Genomic DNA, 22,129 nt, shown 5'->3' with positions numbered 1-22,129 from the left:
AAGGTATCGGATCCTAGAGCATGCAGTCTGCTGCTGGGACAAGGCAGGGCCTTCCTCCAGTGTCAGCCCTTAAATGAAACTAGTTACAAGAGCAGGCTCAGTACAAGACAATGTTATGCCAAGCTAGTGGTGGGAATGCCGAGGTAGCTTTACACTGAAATCCAGTGCAAGGTTTTTAGCTGTGAACTGATGCTAAAAATGACTGAGTTGTTGGACAGGAGCAAATATCTGCATGTTTGGAGTTGCTGGGGTCTCAAGTATCTGTTAAGTCAGCCTAATGCTGCTGGGGTGCTGAGCGGGTAGGTATGTCCTGCCTGTGTAACAGCAAAGGGAGGGTGGGAAATGTCTCTGGAACAGTGGCTGGCTGCGTGCCCTGCAGGGCTGGGGATGAGAGGTGAGGCACTCACCATGGAGCAATGCCTTCCCCAGGTTTTCCCAGGCATTTGGGCACTATGTGTGTAGGGTGAAAGACAGAGAGTATAGCTGTTGATGCTGATGTTCCCCTGCATGCTGAAATCCTGAGTGGAGGGCGTGTGTGTGTGAGCTTAACTAAAAAAAATGTGAGTGAGCAGGTGATCTTTCAACTAACCATGCTCCATCCCTCAAATCCCAGCTATATTTGAGATAGTTTGTCCAGGTCTGCTAGTGTGTTCAGCAACAGCTCGCTGATCACCTCGGCGTGACGCTGCCAGTGCTACAGGCAGTCTCTGCTTATCGTGACCTTCCTTTCATCTATTTGTTCGAGCTGACCCAACGGGACAGAGCTCTAGTGATGCAGGAGAGGGAAGGTGAGTTGTGGCTGTGGTTATCACTCTTCTCTTGGCCCCACAGGAGAAACCGCTGTAGGATCCATCTGCAACCCAAATCAGCAAAAAGTATATTCACACCGTGCTTCCCCATGGCACGCTGCAAGAAATAGTAGTCCTCTGTCATTTACAGCACTGAAGTGAGGGGTTTGTGCTCCCAGCTGCCACTAGCAATCGTGGGAGCGGTGCGCAGAGTCCCCCAACCTGCGCCAGAAACTGTATTCCTGCCATGGGCCTGCCTAGCCCAGCAGGCAACTCTGTTCCTTCAGGAGCAGGTGAAAACATCACGGCTTATAAATCAAAGCTCTCTCTAGCTAGAGAACGTTTCCCTGCACGTTTCCACAGCCCTGTGATACGGGGAGGGCTGCTCCGTGACAGCCTTTGATCCCAGACATTCACAACGAGCTGATCTTACAAATATGACCGTATGACTCAGACTTTGCGGCAGCATCCAGTTCCTGTAAGGCAGAACCCAGCTATGTTCTGCACGTGGAAGATTTTTTCTGTTTGAATTTCACGGGACTGATGATTTGTGTCAAGTCTGAGCCTTGGCAAAGGGCCTCTTCCTGGGAAGTAGGTCCTGGACAAGTTTGCAGTGATTATTTTTATCCAGGCAGCGTGAGTTACTTGATGAGTGAAGAACTCATACTTGCCCCAAAGGTGGGGAAGGGTATCTTTTCTTCCTCTCCTAGTGAAAAACAGTTCAGAAGATTTTATTCCATTTTTTCTGTGAACAAAATGCACATTTGGGTTGAATTTAGAAATCTACAGCTTCTACAGATAAGGCTTTTAAAGAACTGAGGTCTAAGATAGGGAGGAGGAGTGGCCTAATAGAGCATTGTATATATTTCTGACTCTGCCATAAGGTAAGGGAACAAATAATTTAATTTGTGTTGTTTCTGCCTTGAAAAACAAGATCTTGTACTCCTGTAGGAGTGTTGAGGAGATAAAGTCCACTAATGGTGAGTTTCTTGGATTCTGCAGAGACATGAGGTACGTTAGGTGCTCAGGTGGAGGGATCTGAGGTATCGTGACGTTGCAGCCCTTTAACACCTGCATAACCCAGCCATCATTCTGCTGCTTTTGGGTGATGTAAGATTCCCAAGTCAGACTTCATACACCATGCCATGCCAGACGCATGCTTTCTCTCTGTCTAACGTCTACACAAATGCGCTTAGCATCTGTGAAGGGAAAGTTATTGTGAAGAACTCCATCCTACCCCTGTCATGTTAAAATCTGCCAGGATCCCCTTTTAACTGGAAACACGCTGAAACTTGTGTCTCTGACCGTAATGGGAAACCCCTGCAAACAGCTGGACCCTTCCTTGAATGCCTTGGGAACTTTGAAAAGCTCCTAAAGGAATTTGACCTTATTTGTAACTCTTTTAATAAAGCCTCCACTTTGCTGCCAGCATGTGCAGAGACAATACACAGAGCATAGGGAGGTCTCTGGGGAAAGGGTTATTTGCAAGCAGCAAACCATTAATATCCCTCAGCCCAGTGAGCCCTTTGCCCCTTTATCATGCTGTTTACAGCTGCCCCTGCCTGCAGCTCTGAGTGACTTGTTTATACCAAGAGAAGCCAATTTGAAAAATGGCCTTTTCCTACTTGTATCTGAGTGCAAGGTAGTGGTCTAATTAGGAGACTGAGGAGGAAGAACTTGAATGTAAAACAATTACTCTTTTCATCGTTTAGTGGAGTGATATCCTTGATCATATTCAGTGCACCTGATGTTCACATGTACATTTTTGCAGTAGCTACCCTCCTGAACCACAGGGAATGAGATGGACATGTTCAGCTGACCTCTAACATCAGGATCCAGGTCTCCTTCTCAAGGACCCTGTCTCTCTCCATCATGAATATAAAGAGCCCACAGCAATTTCGCTCCTCATCTGGGTAGAAGGAATCTGGGCTTGGTTTCAGAGTCAGCACAAGATCGTGGGAACTCTGTCTCCAATGCTCAGCTTTGGGTCGTGGTGTGTGGCTTAAGCTGAGCAGTCTGCTGAGATGTGAAGTGTCCTTGTCACTTAACATATTAGTGCTCTCCTGTGCCTTTGTAGGGGGAAAATGGATGTGTTTACAAAGCCCTGAGGAAACTCAGGTGGTCAGTGGTGCTCTCTAACTCATTGGATCTGATAGCAAAAGAGTGGAGGAATGAGTTCAGCAAAGGAGCCTGTGCTTTAGGTGCTCATTCCCTGGTATTTTTCATTTTAATGCAGTGACAGAAGGTGATCCAACCCAGTTTGTTTTGATTTCCTCCTCTTAATGCAGATGTATATATGACTTGAACCAGAGCCTTCACAGTCCCTCATATAAATATTTATTACACCATATAAATAATGGACCCTTCTAGTTTGTTTATCTGTGATCAGACCTAGCATGTGAATAAGTGTGAAATACATGCAGTGAAAAAAAATCCATTTTATTCCATGGTACGTGTTCTGTCCCTGCCAACACAAGAGCTGGTTGTAAGAGACTGCTGCACCTCCAGCTGTGCATTTCTGGCTCTCTTCCGCTTCACCATCCGTGACCATTTTCCACCCTGTGTTTCCATGAGTACAAGTTTGTGGCTGTGTTCTAATCTTGGTCTTAAGTGAAATACTTAAAAGTAAAAGGCCTCCAAACTGTGGAGCTGGAGCGATGAGGGGTAGTAACCCCTGGCACTGATGGGGGAGGCAGTGGGGGACCGGGGCGGCAGGAGGAGATGGGGTATCCACTGAAATCTGTGCTGATCGGATAATGCCACGTAGCACGGCTGTCCTTCAGCGGATCCGGGTGCTTGTGGCTGAAGTGCTACATCCTGATTTCGCCGTACGGGAGATGACGGCCTTTAAAACGGCTGCAAGGCTGGGTCTGTGGGATGAGCACAGGCGTGGGAGGGAGTCAGACCGGGTCTTTCCTCTCTAATGCGCACACCAGGCTTCCAGAGCACGCCTGCCTGTAGGTGCGACTCTATGTACAGTTGATTTACATTCAGTGCAGAAACTACTTTATTATGTGTATAGCTCATGATTAAGAACATGTTTTTAGAGGCCAATCTGTTTGTATGTAATAAAACCCACAAGTATCCAAGTTTGAAGGCTAAATAAATATCAGTTGCTGTTTAATTCACATATAATACCTTATTAAATTTAAATTGAAATGAAATTCCCATTTAGAACCCTAAGTTAAAGTGGGACAAAGCCTGCTTTCAGAAAGTTGTTTTTTAATTTTGGATACTTCGTGTGTTTCACTTTTTGTCTCAAAACACTAGGAGGTAATTAAAATCATTTTACAGCTGGATCTAGAAAACTCACACTATTGTTGGATTCTATAGAGTCATAAAAAATGATTTATATGAAGTTGTTTTTATATTCACACAATTGCTATTTAAAAAAAAAAAAGAAAAAATCCATTCAAATTTGCTTCTGGGCAAGATCTTTCTCAAAGCCAAGGTTCAACTCGGTTTTAAAAAGTTGTTTACAGTGGAGTATGACCCCATGCAGTGGTTGTAAATACAAATTCTGAAAGTAGTAATTTAAATAACACTAGCAGGCTCTGTGATGCTATTGGTATATTTGAGGAAGTAAAGCGGATATTTGTATCAGTTGTATCAACTTCTTTAGTAGCTGATCTTATAGAAGATGCCCATTGCCCAATGATCAGTTAAAAGCAAATCCAGAATATAATCCTAACAATAAGAGGGCAGAATTTAAGAGATTTAAATCTATAGCATCTCCATTTATTTCCATGGAGTTACTCTGAATGAAAACCAGTGTAACTTGTTCAGAACTGATAAAGTTCCTCTTAAAATAATTCAGATGTCACTCAAGAATATTACAAAACTACCACGATGGTGAACGCTGAGCTTGAGAAACAAAGGTAATGTGAAACCTGTGAGTTTGCAAGCACGCCATGCTTTATTTTAGGAACCAAGGGCAAGAAGTGACTTGCAGATTGTGTCAGCTGGGTAGTCTTTTAAAAAAAGTGGGCCAGTCCCACAGCTTCTGAAGTTCAGACCTTGCTTCAGCCTAGGCCTAGGCACTTGTTGAGCTATACCCATGTTCAGGAAAATACTTTTGTTGGGCTGTAATGAATAGGAAGGACAAATGAACTCAGGGACTTCACAGAGCAGTAGATGCATTGAATGCACCATCCCTAACTTCTACTGAGCGAAGCAAAAGCTGTCAGCTTCTTTGCTTTTTATTTTGAATGCCTTACAGCCCACAATCAACTCTTCTCTGCTGCAAACTAAATAATAAAATTTTACTGTCATTGCCAGAACAAAACTGCTTTGTTCTCTGAGACTTCTTGGAGCCAAGTTTGAAGCTGTCCTCGGATTCTCACTTTAGCCCCCAAACCTGCAAAATGTTATTAATTTGCTCAACTTTGCACACTCTGAGTCAGTCTCTGCAAAACTGGAGCCTCACATGTTTTATATGAGTTCTGGTTCCAGATACAAAGGTGATAAGATGATTTGAGTTCACATTACACCAAATGTTTCTAAATGTAACTATAGCATTTGTAATTAAACCCGCAATCGATCCTTCAGTTACAGTCTCTAGATGTGATTAGTTTCTTTTAAGATAATTTTCTCTTTTCTGGCCTACTGCTGAAGTTTCCAAAGTTTTATGAAGTGTGTGGTGAGTAATTTTTCTCTCTCTTTCATTAAAACATACTTTTTAATGTAAAGCTGGCTGCCTCTGCAGATCCTTCTAATGTTTGGATGTAGATTTCTTTTTTAGCCAGCTGTTTTCAGTGACATTGTGCAAGACATAGATGCTATATCCAGCTGCACCAATGTGAAGTTCCCTGCTGCTATTTGTAATAATGATGATAGCAATTTATATCAGAAACCCAGCTCAACATGACACCAGAGTACCCGGCACTGCCAAAGCAAAAACCAAATAGAAAGTCCCTCAAACATAAAAGCTCACAGAAGAAGAAACAGCATGCTGGGACTGATGCTGTTGTGGGGGAGGTAGACTCTTCCTGGCCTCAGCGTTGACCGTGAGACGTTGGAGCATTTCTTTGACTCTGTTCTGCACAGCATCAGATAGTGCTCGTACCACAGCCAGGGAGCAGGGACCTGGGAAACCAGAGCTAATATGTCGGCCAAAGCCCCAGTGATACTTCCCCACCAGTCCTGACTGCAAACCCTTTTCCACAGCCCAGTGGCTTATCAAGCAAAAATTCTCCTGAGCCCACGCTTACAGCTCAGAAGTGCTTTTAACAATCTTTTCTAACAAATTAATTTCTTTTATTTCCCTACTTGAAGAGGGTTTTCTTGTGCTTGGAACAGATTGACTGTGCAGGTTTTCTGAGGCCCATTCTGTTCTGGCTTCCAAACCAGCAGCCTTTTAATTGTCTCTGCTCCTGAGCTTTCCTCTTTACACATCTGCTTCTGCATCTTTTCTTGTTTAAGGGTAGTATTTTGTTTTCATTGGTTGGTCTTCACATTGGTTGGTCTCAAGGGCTAAGTATCTGTAGTTTGGTTTTCTCCCTCTTGTCTTCCACACTCCCTGTGGTTCTAAACCCAACTCACTTCTTGTGTCCTCTATAGAGGCTTGTGTGCCACGGCAAGGAAGAGAAATCCAGTGTATTTATGTTGCCCCCATCTGAAACCGTGTGACGCTGATAAACAAATTACCTTCCCAGGCTGCTTACTGTAGAGAGAAAGTGGACAAAGCCCATCTATTAACTGTCTTCTGCACTGGCTTTTAAAGAGAACATAAAACTTAATGGGCATGGGCTAAGCTGAAAATGCCTGGGATTTGATAGACTGCACATGGTGCAGACTGGCTCATCAATGGTCTATGAAGGCATCCTTCAAAGCCTGCTAGGATGGCTAATTTTGGCTAATTTAGCAGCTGAAGCAGAGGCTCAGACACCTCCAGCAACTGTTGCTTTATGAACTTCGTATCAACCACAGCTAATGGAGCATCTTTAAAATAAATGAGAAACTGTCCAAGAGCAGGAGAACTTCATTCCCTTCTGTTTATGATAGAGATTCTCTTGCAGAATGGGGAGGTTTTGAGTCACTCCTAGGTAAAATGTGAAGGAATTTAGGCAGCTGCCTCACCTGCAAGACTGGAGTTACTTTCTTCCTGCTTACGTCCTTTTTGCCATTCCATCGAAGTTTGCTTTCTCTTTTGGCAGATGAGTAGGTAACCACAGCACTGATTCAGACATCTGTCAGCTTTCTTCACAGGAACTAAATTTCCCTCCTCTTAGTTAATTGACTTCTGCATCTTCCATCTTTCATTCTGTCCTCCCTGTTTCATAGCTCTCAGTAAGTAACTTTTCCTGTTTCATTCTGTAGCAAGAAATCATGCTGCATGTTTCGGAGAAAAATCCTGTCCTCTGCTTGGGAGGATTTTCCTCCTAGAGCTGTCACTTGTTTTGTAAATTACTTCCCTCAAGGGAATATTTATCTTAGTTCATTCCTTTCACCTGCTCCTCTACAGATAGCAAGGAAAGCTGTGGCTCTGCTGACTGTTTTAATTCCAGATGTATTTCTGCTCCTAATGTCTTTACAGTGAGCCAAAGTGTGCCACAGAATTTGTCTCTTGATCAGGCACCACCAGTCCTGTTCCAGTTCCTAATCACTTACCTCACATGCGCTGCTGGAAATAGTATTTTAGGCAGTGATTCTCTTTCTGAAGCCTTTAATTACAGCCAATCGTTTGGTCCTTTTGATACTTCAAGGTCTTATACCTTGTTGGTTGAAAAAGTAGATGAGTGCTCCAATTTTTTTTGCTAAATTCACAGACTCAGAGAGTGCATCCTCTGACAAGTGGGTGGAGATTTCCTCTCAGGCTCTATTTTTCTTTAAGTGCACACATGTTGATATTGGGATGTGCTCCATGCCCTGCTGCCTTTCCAGATCCATGGACAGCCTGTGGAAAACCACTACCTGACAGCCTTACAGCATGCTAACATGTTCACACATTCAGGTGTACATGGTCCTGCTTGCTCTGGACAGCTTGCCTCATCTGTGCTGGAACCTGCCTTTGCAGGCTCAACGTGGATGTGGCAGGTGAGTCTGATCATGAGGTTAATAGATGCACAGATGTTCTTGAGCATCTGGCATATGCCCAACTTCATTGTGGGATTAGTCACCCATCTAAAAACTAGGTGTCTAAATCTGTTTGTGGATCCATCTGTGATGACTGCTGCCTTGGAAGAGGCTCTGATCTCCATCAGAGCATCTAAGAGTTACCGTAATACAAAAATTAAACTGTTTGGAAACATTCTTTCAAACCCAGATAGGTTTTGCAATCAAAAGCAGCACCATATGGCTTGGATTTCAGATTTGGATGTGTCACCCTTATTGGAGAAAAACAAGTAACAGTGAGTAACCAAAGGAACGGATGTGATTAATAGGCATTGGCTCCAATTTCTTTTTTTCACCAGGAAGAGGTAATAAAGAAATAGTCATGCTGGGAAGCAGCCTTAAACTGACTAAAACCCATTCATTGTGGTGAGTTTGATGGTATGGACATTACATCACTGAGACTGATTCCAGTTTTAAAGCCAATGCTGTCTGCAAGCTGCAGCTGGTAAAATCCTCCAGCGTGGCTTTGTTGCCATCTGATTTGGGTTTTTACCCTGTCAGAGGATGGGCTGATAAAGATAGCAGTTCAGGGAGTATTATCATACTAAATGCAACTGGTAAGATGAATTACCTACTGAGGGCTTAGACTAAGAGTTGTGAAATGAAACTAGCCAGCAGTCTGCATTTGTGGGGTGATCCTGCGAAAGGGAGTTCCCCTTGTACCAGGAGCAAGGCTGGAGGGATGTGCAACTTCTAGAAAGTGGGGCCAGGAGCAAAGAGGATAAAGCGAACTGATCCCACTCTCCCCTAAACCCAAACTTTAGTTTAAAATACCGTATTGCAAAAGCACAGCTGATATCTTTAAATACTTTCACATGTGAAAGTTTCACCGTAGCCAGGATTCTCATTTGCTCTTTGGCAGCGTACCGAAGCAATCCAAGACTAATGAAAGCCGAGGGTAACTCTGACCCAACCTGTGTAAGTGGGCTCTCTATCATCTGTGAGGTCTTAAAGCGGTTTTTATTGCTCTGCTGTGGGATTTGAGCTTTGTGGGCTTTAAAAGGTTCTTGGCAGGGGTCTGGCTCTGCTTAGCAGTACTTACCTCAGACTTAGTGATATGGTGTTGGTATTTGTGAGTGTCCTTCCCATATCTCTGACACATGGGGTCACTTGTTTGTCACTGATGGTGATGGTGGTGTTTCATATAACATCTGCAGTTTGCATTTAGCAAGCAAACAAGCAGCAAAAGAAAGGAGATGTTGCCCTGAATGAGCATGCCATCTGGTGCAATAAGAGTGCCATGTCTAATCTCCCACTTCTGAAGACCTGGAAAATGTGAATTTGGCCAGCTGAAGAGAACCATAGCCCAACTCTGCTCTACCACATTGCTGGGCTTGGCTTCCCTGCATCTTTTTGAGAGGCTAACTGCATGATTTATGGATAAGAGAGCTTCTCTTTTCTTGCCTCTCTGAGCTGCGGGAATGGGCACCTGGAGGTGAAGACTTCTGACCTGGAATCACCTCCTGAAGAGGTACTAATATACTTGGAGATCTCACTTCAACCCAGCTCCCTAAGGACTTTTTCACATTTGGAAGTTAAATTACCTACACGCGCTTCATAACAGCCAACAGGAGTGATGTTGAGTGTTTTTATACTCCTGAGACATGGGGGTGAAAGAAAATACCATGTTGTCACTTCTAGAGCTCTGAATGACATGGTGGTGACTGTGATTTATGAGGGTGCTGTATCCTCATCTATCACTCAGCCATGTCTCAGATGTATTATTGACATCTTCAGTGCCAGTTAGTGAAGGAATAAAGATGCTTGAATATGACATTTTGACATCCAGCTAAATGACCTCCTTATCACAAATCCTTTGAAGTGTATAAGGGAGATGGGCCCATTTGGAGATTTTGATTGCTGCTTTTACATTTTTCAGTTCAATGTGTTATGTGGAGGACGAACATGTTGACAGATCAAAAAAACCAAGAGGGGAGACCAAGCTAATTCCAGTATCGGTGTAGTCCTCCCTCAAAGTACTGCTGGCTGCTTGCCCTGGCATTTACAGGAACGCACAAGGCATTTGTGCTTAGAAATTGTGTGGAGAGAAAAACAGGGAAAATTCACTGTTGTGACCAAAAGGAAGTCTTTGAAGTGAATACTTTGTCAAATTTTGTCCATAGAGTCCATTTATTTTTTTCAGGACTGGAAGAATATGACTGTTTCCAAGAGAATGGCTTAGGCCTTACCATGGGGAAAATGAGAAGAGTATTTGGATTTACCATGTGGGAGCCTGGTGTTGTCAGTAGAGTTTAGCTGGATCTTGTAACGTGGGTACCTCAGATGACTTTCTGCCACTCCTGCATTCACCAGATTTTGGTGCTCATTAGGGTTTGGAGGTCAGTGGCAACAGTAAAGACTTGCCTAAATTGTGGTTGTTTGCTACAAGAGCCAAGGAAATGGAGTACTACAAGAAACCTCCACAATGCTGTGTTGTGTCCAGTTTGGGGCTCCCCAGATAAAGAGATACGTTGAAAAACTGGAGCAAGTCCAGTGAAGGGCCACCAAGCTGGTCAGGGGGCTGGAGCACACAGCATATGGGGAAATGCTGAGGGACTTGGGTTTGTTCAGTCTCAAGAGGAGAAAGCTCAGGGTGGGATCTTACTGCTGTTTTCTGCTATCTAATAGGTGGTTCTACAGAAGACTGTTCTTGGAAACGCACAGAAAAAACCCAAACAAACACCAAAAGCAATGAACGCAAGTTGCAGCAATGGAAATCTGATTAGATACAAGGAAGAAATTCTTCACCTGGAGAGTGGTTTAGCCCTGGAACAGGTGCCCAAGGAGTTTGGGGAATATTTATCTACGGAGATTTTCAAAACTTGCCTGGGCAAATTTCTGAGCAACCTGATGTAACATCAAAGCTGGCTGTGCTTTGAGCAGGAGATTGGACTGGATAGGCTCCAGCTATTGCTTCCAGCTAAATTATTGTATGGTTTATGTGCTGCAGTCCCAACGGGTGACTTTTTTCCTGGATATATTTTCAATATTAAGGTTTGCAAAAAGTCCATGTAAAAGAGGTTTTTAAAATCTCGGTGCCTTACTTTCTATGCTAGGGGATTTCATCCCCGCCTGTAATTGGAGCATACTGAGTCTCTTCTGCTTTTCTGCTCATTTTGGCTAGTGCAGGTTGAGCTGGAGCAGCCTGGCAATTGGATAGTTGAGGATTTCACTACTGATATTTGTGAATATGGAGGCCTGGTTTGTGCCCGAAGAAGCTGGGTATCTAGGGCTACGTGTATGCTGGTAAACTGGCAGTACCAGGGCCTGGGCAACAGGTACTGGAAATAGATCTTCTGTACTGTTAAACTGTAGCATGGTCCATGGCATGGGTCGTTGCCTTGGCCCAGCTCACACTCTCCTAGACATTCCAGAAGATGGTTTGAGGTTGGTTATAGGACAGGGACTGGGTATCACCACTCTGTTTTGGAGGGTAAGAGTGTTTAATAGCATGGATGTAGGTTGTTCCACCACAGTTGGCCTCAGGGCCCCGGAATGGGCCACCGTAAGTTTTCATTTACCAGTGAACATGTAGCCAGTGTAGGCTGGACCTGGGCACTGTTAAAATACAAGTATGGATTGCAGTGTTAGGACCTGCTCTGGCAGATGGAGCTACATAGAAGAGGCTCTTATAACTCAAGCTACATCTGCATTGGTAGTGGAGCTGGTGAAGGGGCTAGAGCAAGGTCCCACAGCTGCCTGTAGGCAGTATGGCATGTTGTTTTCAGTGGGTAGCATGGGCAAGGCTGTCCTCTCCTGGGGAAAAAAAAATGCAGCTACTACCTGATAAAGGTAGCATCAGGATTGTGCTCACCTACCGTGTACACATCAGCCACTCTGTACTGAATACAGTGAGAAAGAGCCTGCTGCCTGGCTCTGTGGCTGGCTGACCTCATGTCCGTGCAACTTAACCCTCTACCACAAACTCCTGCTCCTCTACTTTCCATCCAAAATATCTGGGTCTGCCTTCTGCAAATTGACGTTTAGGACTAGCCCTGTTATATCTCAGCCTGTATTACCTGTTTGGGGTAATGCTAGTTGGCAAAATCATTCTAAGGAACAGGGTAGCACTTAAACGAGGGGGATAACGGTGTGCCTGGGTTCGAACCCTGTTTGGTTTCCTAGCGCGGATGCTGCTGCTAAAGTCAGTATGGATGGAGACCGTAGCCTGCTCAGAACTGCGTGGGAGGAAGGAGGTCGTCAATACCAAGACACACCTGATGATGGCTACAAAACCTGGTGATGTTAGTGTGAGGGTATATGACACATAAAAGTCCTAGAAGCGTTTTCAATGTGCTGAATCTACAGATCTGGCACCTGAGGAGTCAGTCCAGTTTGTTAAGGTGAAGGACAGAGTCTGTAGTTTGTTACCGCTCATTCCCACACGAGGAGCGTCCCGAAGGCTGACCACCTCTGGTGACCACGTTTGCAAAAGACTTGTTGTGGCTCTCACAGGACCAGTAATGGGTAATTCCCCACCCTCCCACGGAGGTAGTGTGCTCCTGTGCCAGGGGGCAAGGCCTCTGTGCAGACAGCTGTTGGATGCTGTCTGTTTTGCATGAGAACAATAACAAATAAAAAGAATAGGCGCCCTCCGTGAAATCCTGTGCAGTGCTTAGATTTGATGAGTTTCTCTAACTGGACATTTGACAAAAAGGCAATAAAGCAGGATTGCTGCATGCCAGATGTTTCCACTGGAACCTCTGACACTCGTTGGATCAAAAATCCCCTAAGGAAGTTTGGGTGGTCAGTATGAAAATGCTCACGTGGGGCTCTGTTCTTTTGTCATTTGTAGCATGTAAAATAAAATGCTGCCTTTGATTTGAGAAAAAAGACATGTTGTCCTCCAGGCTTAGTTTTCTGTGGCTTTCCCGTGTCTCTCATGGCTTTTGTTGTTGTGCTGGTTCTGGCATTCAGTACGTTTTGGGGTTCATTTTCCCTTTCCCTGCCTCCTGATTAGTGACCAAAAGAGGTTTGTATTCCTTTCTCTGTAGCTTTCCTGTTGCTTTTAGCAACAGCTTAATGTTGAAGAAATGTCTTCTTGTCAACTTCCCCTTGTGCTTGGCCCTGGCTGGACAGTGAAAGCAAACTATCAGTCTAGCATGTAAAAGTTTGAGAGCTTGCCTGTACAAATCATTTTCACCTTAGCTGAGAAAACGGGCACAAACCATGTGATAGAAAATAATACTTGGGAAAATATTTACTTTTGGAGCTTTCCATATTCTAAATTCCTGATATGACAAACATTTCTACTTGCATGGAATAAACACACTTAATGGAATATTTCTACTTAGATGGTAGATGGTAACATTATAATTATTTGACCTCATAGTAACCCTCATTAGACTTCTTAGAAATACAACACATCTTCTACGAGCAGACAGGGACACTGATCACCTCTGTCTGCAGAAGGGGGCCAGAGGTGGTGACTTGAGACAACTCTCCTGGACATAACAAAGGCTAAAAAGGCCTACCCAAACTCTCCCTATCTTTTCCTCTCAAAATGAAACAAGAAAAACCTGGAAAAAATCAACACAACCAAATAAAATCAGAGTTTTACCCTTTCCCGAACATGATCACAATGTCCATCTCCCTTACACCCATGAGGTGGGAATTTGCTAATAACTCTGCATGTTACTATGATCAATTGCATTATTAGACAGCTAAATAAATCTACAGGAACTCCCTGTGAATACTATAACTGTAGTATTAACGTATTTTCTGTTCCTATGACAGCCTCTTAGTTTATGGGGAAGCTTGTAGTGTTTCTGGATAAATACATTGGATTGAGACTCCTAAGATCTTATTCCATGTTCTGCACTGATTTGCTGTTGTTAGTCTTTTTACTTTTCCATGACTGTTTCTCCATCTATTAAAGTGAAGATACTGGTACCTGTCTTAGAGACCTTTCAGACATTTATAGAATAAATGCCAGGTGAGAAGGAATTATTTTTATTATGGATAGCCTTTTCCCTTTGAAAACAAGCCATCTTTTATTTGCAGCCTTCGTTCTACAGAAGTATAGGGATTTCTGATTCTTCACTGTTCTTTTTGGTAATTTCCTTTCATGAATTTACAATTTATTAGAGGTGTTTGAGAGTCAAATACACCTTCCCATGTAAACAAAAAGATGTTTAAATACTCATGGAAAGCTCATAGGTATGTGCTCTCACAGTCTGCATCTGGTAAATTTTTTTAGGCAATTTCTGATGTGAATGGACAAATATTCACCAACAGGTATCCTTTTTCTCTTTTAGAGTGTCAGTCGGCTACTGCTCTCCAACTCATGATCAAGCGCTGTCATGGGAAAAGAAGCTGCAGCATATATGCCAGCACCTATGAATTTGGAGATCCTTGTTACCCCGGCATCCGGAAGCATCTTAATGTCATCTACACCTGTGGTGAGCCACGAAATTCTCTTACTTTAACTCTCATTGGGGTATGTGTTTGATGAACAGTGGTGTGTGAAGAACGACAAGACTTGTACATAAAAAGTTGTTGAACTTCCAGTTGGCTTATGGTGATTCTTATTTGGTCAATGAGGGAAAGCTCTGTGGATCACCTGAGTGATTTAATTCTGTCTCTTTTTCTACTCATTGGCTTGATAGAAAAAGCAGAAAACATGGAAATGATATTTTGTTAACCCATTCAACACTGCCTCTGCAAGGCAGGAAAATCTGGTGGTGAAATCAATCTACTCAGTGGATGCTTACATCCTGAATGTTAGCATCCTGCTGTTTCATTTGACTGCAGCAAAGTTGTGGTTATCAGTAGGATCCTTATTACTTTGTTCTGTATTTCATTTTGTAAGTAGAATAAGACAATCACCAATCCATACTCATCCACGGCATTAGTAGAAAATCACTCCCAAAATCTTCAGGTGAACATCGCAACATTTTTCTAACAAAATATTGTTATTTGAAAAAAAATAAACAGTCGGAGCTCTCAGTTGGGAGCTTAAGTCATAGTGTTGAGCAGACACTGTACTCCTACTTGACTAGTCATCTTATTTTGCAGCAGAGAAAAAAATGTTCCTCTCTGAGCTCTGTGGTATGAAAACAACATCAGGTCTGTCTTCTTCCAGCGATGACATTTTGGTCATTTGTAGGTGATATATTTGAAAATATTTGCTTGAGGGTTTTGCTTATAGTTGTTGCTAGGATCAGTTCAGACTCTCTATCCATTCCTTTCTACATCCACCTGGGAGAGGAAATTCTGGTGCTATTTTGAATCTGCTGAGTAGATGACTGAGCATGTAGAAGAGGAGATGCTGGCTGTGTCCTCAGACAACAGGTCTATGGGTCAATCTCTATGCGTAACTGAGGCATGCTGAATCTGATAGATGGTATTTGAGATGGAGCCACTATGGTGTTTTGTATAGTTGCTGTAGCGTGGCTGATGTACAGCACCTTGAAGAGCAGAGAGAGAAATGCAGGAGCATCAGGCTCTGAGCTCCTGTCTGGCTGTTGTTTCATTTGGCAGGCGTGGCAGGAAGGTCGAATTTTTTTTCTCTTGGTTTCTTTGTTTTTGTTTGAAATGATGTAACAAGAAGTAGCAAGGCTATCCATGCAAAGCCTTGTGAATTTTCTAACCAGGAAGGTGGTGATGTCATATCACTTTTCTTGTAAAGAGACTGGAGAGAAGCTTATCCTCATGGGGATTTGATGGAAACCAAAGAAATGCAGTGAAACAGGAGCTTCATAACTCAAAAATCCAGGGACAAACCAAACAGAGCCCCATGATGTTTTTCCAAGAGGATATCTCCTTCAAAGGCCTCCGCAGCCTTATTCTGGCGTTGTGGTCCTGGTCCCAAAGTCCACTACAAAAGGCATTAATGATCTCTTAATCTGACCATAACTTTCCTAGTCATAGCCTAACTACATCAGGAAATGAGTCACGCCTGAGAGCACAAAATAACATGTTTTGCTTTTTAGTGGGTGAAACCTGCCTCATCCTTTGAAGGTGGCCATGGCTCCTTCTCAAAACCATGATCTCAGACATGTCTCTGAGCTGGATTTTGTGATCATCAGACACATATTTCTTCCCTCAAACAGCAAAATCCTTCAAAATACGAAAACCAAATAAACAAGAAATCAAATTCCAGTCCCATGTGCTTGTGCTGGACAGAAGTAAATCCTGGCATTCTTTTAAAAGAAATTATAAAACCAAGCAATTTGATGTTCTTATGATTTAGAGAACAATTGCAGTGTAGAAAACCTCCTGTTGGATATCTGTTTCAGGTTTCCATACAGCTGCATGCATTATTGCTCCTGGTATGGTGTTCTCCTACTTTCACAAAACCCGTGGGAGTGAAAGGGGACAGGCTTTGACTGGTAAAAGTGACTGTTGTCCCTTTTGGTTTGGGTGCGCTTTCCTGTGACCTGTATCTAGATACATATCCCTGTTCCCCGCCTCCTGTAGTCGGACGCACTTGATCCCTGGAGCGCAGGATGCGGCTTTGCTGACATTCACTGGAGAGCAGTGAAAGACGCAGGGTAACCCTGGCATAGCTTGAGAAACGTGATGGGTGTACAAAATGGGTTTCCCTGAGCATCAGTTCAGCCTTTCTCATTGCTGCTTCAAATGGGTGACTTGGTCTCCTCTGAGATCAAGCAGTACAGTCAGTCTGCTCTTCTCTGTCACTCCCCCGCTGCCAGGGTGTGGCAGAAGTGTCCTGCCATGGTTCTGCAGTTTGGACCAGGTCACTGGTCTCACCTGTGACAAAAACTGCGATGTGTCCTTGATCACTGTTACCGACCCACTGTGCTGCTTCAGAAGAGGTGGTGAGAGCAAGCATACTGGTGGACGTGGCAGCGTGGGTAGGGGGGCCTTCACGCAGACATTTCCGATGTGAGAAACTTCAGTAATTATGGGGACAGGGCAGCTGGAATCTGCTTTTGGTGCTAAAGCATGGGGAGGGCTGGAAAGAGAAAAATATGTCTTCTGCTGATAGCAATTCATGAAAAAAAATCTGTTGAGGGAGTAATTTATGAGGTGACAAAAGGTAATATTAATTGAAAACTCATGTGTTGTTACCAGAAATCATGGCCCTTTTGCTGAGGTGGACTTTGTGACAGGCATTAATGCTAGTGTTGGCTGTGTAGAGCAATGACTACTGAACAGCTAGTGAGGTGACATCTCCCAACCCTGGCAGGAGAACATCTACAAGAGTCTCTCAGGTCAGTACATACAGACTGTTCTTCTCTGACTTGACAGCAGGAGATGAGCCCTATCCCGGATCTCCAAGAGGTCAATGGATGAGGCAACAGCTTTGCTTTCTTTAAGCCAAATTTCTTGGAGGTTCATTCCTCCAGCCTCCATGTTTTATTGGACATGAGAATTCCTGCCAGACATGCACGATTTTGTTGATGAATCTGGTTTTAAGTAAAGGTGTCCTCTAACTTTTTGCCCAGCTGTATTTTTTTGAATAATTTGTTGTAATTGCTCCAGCCAGTGGGAGTGTCTCAAGTCAGCAGTCATATCGCTTTGCACCTTGTGTTAGACGCCTATTGGCATCGCTTAGCTGAGAGGGAAATGCTACAAGTTACCACGTATGTACAAGATGATTGAAACAAGCGAGTAACCGGCAGCCCGACGCGATAGAGATCTCTTGTGTGCGTTAGGGTCCCGTTAGCCCAGCCAAGGAAACAGATGAAAAATCCTCCAATGTAAAAACATTCCAAACCCAAACCTTGGCAGGAGCTGAAATACTAAATTTTGGCCCAAAGCCAGATTTAGCTAAGGGGACGGTGCGGAAGGTGGGATTTTCCAGTATGTAGGTCCCTTTACTGCATTAATAAATACATTAGTTATTTTTTTTAAAAAGGAGAAGGCAAGTTAATTCTGGGAAACCGCATAACGCATGGTGGGGTTGTTTTCTGAGTGTGGCAGCTGTGATTAAAGGCAGATATAAAAATTTTAGCTCTGCCTTTTCTTTAAAATACCCTGAAACTCTTAGAGGATAACAGCAAATAAGAAATTATTAGTGCAACTGAGAAAAATAGCGCAACGAAGACTTAATAGAAGTCTTTCTCCCTTTCTTTCTGTTTCTCTCCCTGCCTCACCCCGGTCTTCTATCTCCCTGTCTCTCTGTCTTTCTTTGGTATAAAGCGTTGTATTTGTAATATCTGCGGGTAGCTTGCTAGTGTCATTACTGCTGTGGTTTTGTACTTACTGATAAAAGCTACTATATTCCTGACCTTTTCCATTTTCTTAATTGTCCACTTATTACCTTCAAAGACTCCCTTTAATTCTCTAGATCTCTTTCCTCTCTAGTATGTTAGACTTGTTTTTTTGGCCTCTACTGAAGGCTTAACTCAGCAATGTATTAAAACATTACGTTGAATTTTTTTTTCACGCGCATATTGCCACTTGGATTCAAGGAAGTGTTTAAGTGTGTGCTTTATTTTAAGACCCATGCATAAATACCATGAAAGTTAAATATTTTCTCAAATACTTCCCTGAGTGGGGATGAGGGGCTTGTCTGTGTGTAAAGAGAAACCTTATTCTTAGCACTGAAAGTCAAGAGAAAGGAGCAATCCAGAGTGCCTACTGTCCCGACCGCCAGACCTGCCTCCCTGTGCAGTCAATGGAGGCTGTAAATGCAAACCCTCTGCTAAGTACCTGCTATTCTTTAAATACAGGCATTGGTCAGAAATGGCCTGATGAGGGGGGGAAAAAAAAAAGATGGGGATTGTGAATTTCTTTGTGTCTAGGTGTGTTTCAGTGGGTTGGCTATCGATCCTGATAACTGGTGATTTTTAGTGCCTTTGTTAGACATACGTTGGACAAAATGGAGGAAATACGGCCTTGGATGTATTTTTGATGTGAGTATCCATCGTGTGTTTAGATGTGTGTGTACCTCCTGCTTGATTCATGCTCGATGGAAAGGAGTCATTTGGCTGAGAGCTAATGAACTGCCATGGTAACTCATAAATTGCTTGGAAAATCCTGCAGTTCTGCCACATTAATAATCTTGCCATCCTGCTTTATGAGGCAATAAGCTGAGTCCCAGAGGCCAAGCGCTTCACATCCTGATGGGAGAACCTGGCAGGTCAAGGATAAAGCATGAGCGCAGGGACAGCAGCTACCGTTTTGTGGTGTCTGATGCTGCTGGGAGACCAAATGGGGTCAATGAGAGGTGGTAGAGATGCTCTGGGGTGATGGGGGTGTGCTGACCTTTGCTTTCTCTGGGTATTTGGGAAAGCAGTCTGGCTTTCTCCAAAATGTTGTGTTTAAATAAATATTCTGTCAAGTTGGACTACAGGCAGGGTCTGTGTTAGACAAGAGAGCGCTGAAGTGGTTGCCCTCATGATGGTGATGAGGCTGAAGAGCTGCACAAATTCTCTCCTGTCATCTCAAAGGGTCTGTGCTCTAGTCCATTAGCTCCTGTGCAGTAAATCTATCAACGCCTGAGGCTGGATGAATGTAATGGTCCCTTTTGCTCTTAAAATTTATGAATTCATGAATGTAGAAAATGTATTTTTATCACTGCAAAAATGCTTTTTGTTGCTATGAAAAGCAATGTCCAAAATCTGCAAAAAACAGAAAAGGAGAAATTCCAGATTCCAAGAAAAAAACAAAAGCCTTTTAGAACCTTTTGAAACACAGCGATGCAGACAGGGACTTGCTAGAGAAAGAGAGACACAGAATGTATAATGCAGACTTCCTTTCTTCAAAAGTTGAATTAAAATTGATGTTTACAAACAAGTAAACATTTTCGGCAACCTAGCTCTAGGGACGTTAATCTGAATGTATAATGTTTGATAATGTCTCTTTAACTGTGATTCTTGTGTCATACTGTAAAGCAGAACTCACAAACATGTAGATTTAAAACTCATGGCCACATAGTTTGACCTACCAAATAAATAAAGAACAGAATAATGATATAATATAATTCCGGTATGTGGCTACTTTCAATGTCAAGACACTGGGTTCAGAGGTGGTTTGGGACATCTGTTCAAATCCTCTGTCTTATTTTCCTAAGATAACAGAAGTTTGTCCAGTAATTTTTGTATCAATCCTATGCTCCTCTTCAAGCTATAGTGTATTTTTTAAAAAGCTATCCAGTCCTCACGTAATGACTGCAATAATGAAAAATTCATGAAGTGGGATTCATCTGACCAAGCGTGGACACATAAGCCATAGAGATTTATAGTGTAGACATTCCCATCTGAGAAAAATTCCTTTTACAAGTAATGGAGAGAAACAGCTGCTTTTGAGGCACAAATCATCTCATCCTAAAGTAGGTGCCTGAAAGAGATGAAGTGCATATTTGAAGCAACAGTTCTCCTGTACTGCCTATAAAGGGAGCTTCTGGTGCTTAGCTGAGATATTGTTATCTACGTGTAGGACCTCTACAATGCAGATATCTGCACCTGGTTAGATGGCTTTCAACCACCATGTTCTTACGCAAATGCTCCTTTTGATGAAAATTATCACTGCTACATGATAATGATAATAGCAGTGTTTTCTCCTTACATTTATTGGTTTCCACTCCCACTGTTTGACTGGATCTCCAATTATCATAGATTTATCCACACTAGAGATGAATGTGATGCTTATTTAAGTTCTTAAGGGGGATTTCTTCCTCTGAACCTTGAGAAATTACCTGTAGCCAGACAGGAGTGTTAGTGCTGAAAAAGTTCTCAAATAGCAGCTCGGTGTCTTGCACTCCAGCTCAGGGTTATATCAGTCTCCAGACTTGGGTTTGGAGAATGATTTTCCTGTTAATTGGATTTGCATGGGATTGAGGTCCACTTTCTACATTTCACCTTTATAAATTCTCTTGATGTTTCTAGGAGCTAGGATGGGGTCAATACCTTTGCTGTCTTCTTTGACTGGCTTTCAGGTTTTTATTCTTTTGGTCTTTTGTTCTCCAGGTCAGATTTGTTGTAGACACTCAGGGACTGGTATGGGAGAGGGGGCAGAGTAGATTTTCAGTGGTGATGTACCATCTGTTGCCTATTCCTGCAAGCGAATGGACTTGTTAAACCTCCTTTCAGCCTTTTACACATTTCCATCCAGGGGAAGGAAAACCAAGGAGCTTGTTCCTCCTTTCAGAAACTTAGACCTCACTTTCAGAAATACTCATACTTCACAGAACCTGTTAAAACATCATGTGGCAGTGTAACTAAAGACTGCACCACGATGGGTAAGCACAAAACTTAAGGCTGACATTTTCCAACTTCTGAGGCTGTGACTTTGTCTTCTTTGGTTATGTCTTAACAATTTTTTGTGGATGCAGTTTCCTGGATCTTAGAGAGAAGCAGAGAAGGAAACCCCTCAGTCAGCAAGACTCATAATTCGGATTCATGGCACAGATCTGTGGGAGATCATGGATTACCTGAGGGCAAAGGCAAGATGCCATCTCTTTTGCTGACCCATGCTAAAGTGAGTGGTGTACACGCTTTACTAATGGGCTTGGAGGTACCTGCTAATAACAGAGACTATAGCAACTCTGCCATCTTACATCAAGGAGGAGTATGCTATAGAGACAAAGAACTGTTTAGGTTTAACGTTAGTGATCACACAACAATGTGAAATGTGAGTGACATGGCCAGGAACAAATTTAGCTGGTAATTAGAAAAGGCACAAACAGCCTGATTAGTTTTAAGATGGAGCTTGGTAAATTAGGTAATCATTATGCTGCTCCTGTTGCTCTTTGCTTACTGTACAACTCACTGTAGCTTGTTTTGAATCACACATCCAGAAGAGTCCGAACACGTCTGGCCTGGCTGGCCCAGACACAGCAACTCTTCATTACCAGGGCAGAACGAGCCTGTGTCTGACATAGATTAGGGCAAATAAATATTCTGAGGAAGCAGAGCTCTGCATTTCAGGTAGAGGAGGAGCAGGTAATGCTGTCACCTCAAGGGAAAGGCTTGAAAGCCCTTTGATTCTTGCAGAGAAGAAATGGAGACCTGGAGATAAAAATCATTGCCTTGGGGATGGGGAGGAAGGAGAATGGGCTGGAGGAAGCAGAGAGGGAGTTCAAAGGACAACTTTTACGATGATCCTAAGCAGAATGAGCTGTAAGACAAGTGCCGCCTTACAATTAGGCAAGGTTTGCAAGCCTGCTGCTGTGGTCCTCCATCTCTGCCATTACTGGGAAACATATAGAGCTTCTACTATGGAAAAAAAGAAGAATCTCATAAAGAGTTAGCTAAAGTACTCTGCAACCCCTGACCCCCACTGTTCACAAGGTGTGTGCACCTGAGGCCTTTATT

The 22,129-nt window shown here is 43.1% G+C and overlaps 1 protein-coding gene across 1 annotated transcript in view; it reads left to right on the top strand.

Moving 5' to 3' along the window:
• Positions 1 to 22,129, top strand: part of EVA1A (eva-1 homolog A, regulator of programmed cell death) — a 215,395-nt gene that overhangs the window by 92,728 nt on the left and 100,538 nt on the right. The window contains exon 5 of the mRNA XM_076332671.1: positions 14,159 to 14,302. Within this exon, the coding sequence (XP_076188786.1) occupies positions 14,159 to 14,302 (144 nt within the window). The remainder of the gene's footprint in view (positions 1 to 14,158; positions 14,303 to 22,129) is intronic.

The sequence above is a fragment of the Aptenodytes patagonicus genome, chromosome 3 (genome assembly GCF_965638725.1).
Source record: "Aptenodytes patagonicus chromosome 3, bAptPat1.pri.cur, whole genome shotgun sequence".
Taxonomy (NCBI): Eukaryota; Metazoa; Chordata; class Aves; order Sphenisciformes; family Spheniscidae; genus Aptenodytes; species Aptenodytes patagonicus.
This window is presented reverse-complemented; position numbering and strand designations above follow the sequence as displayed.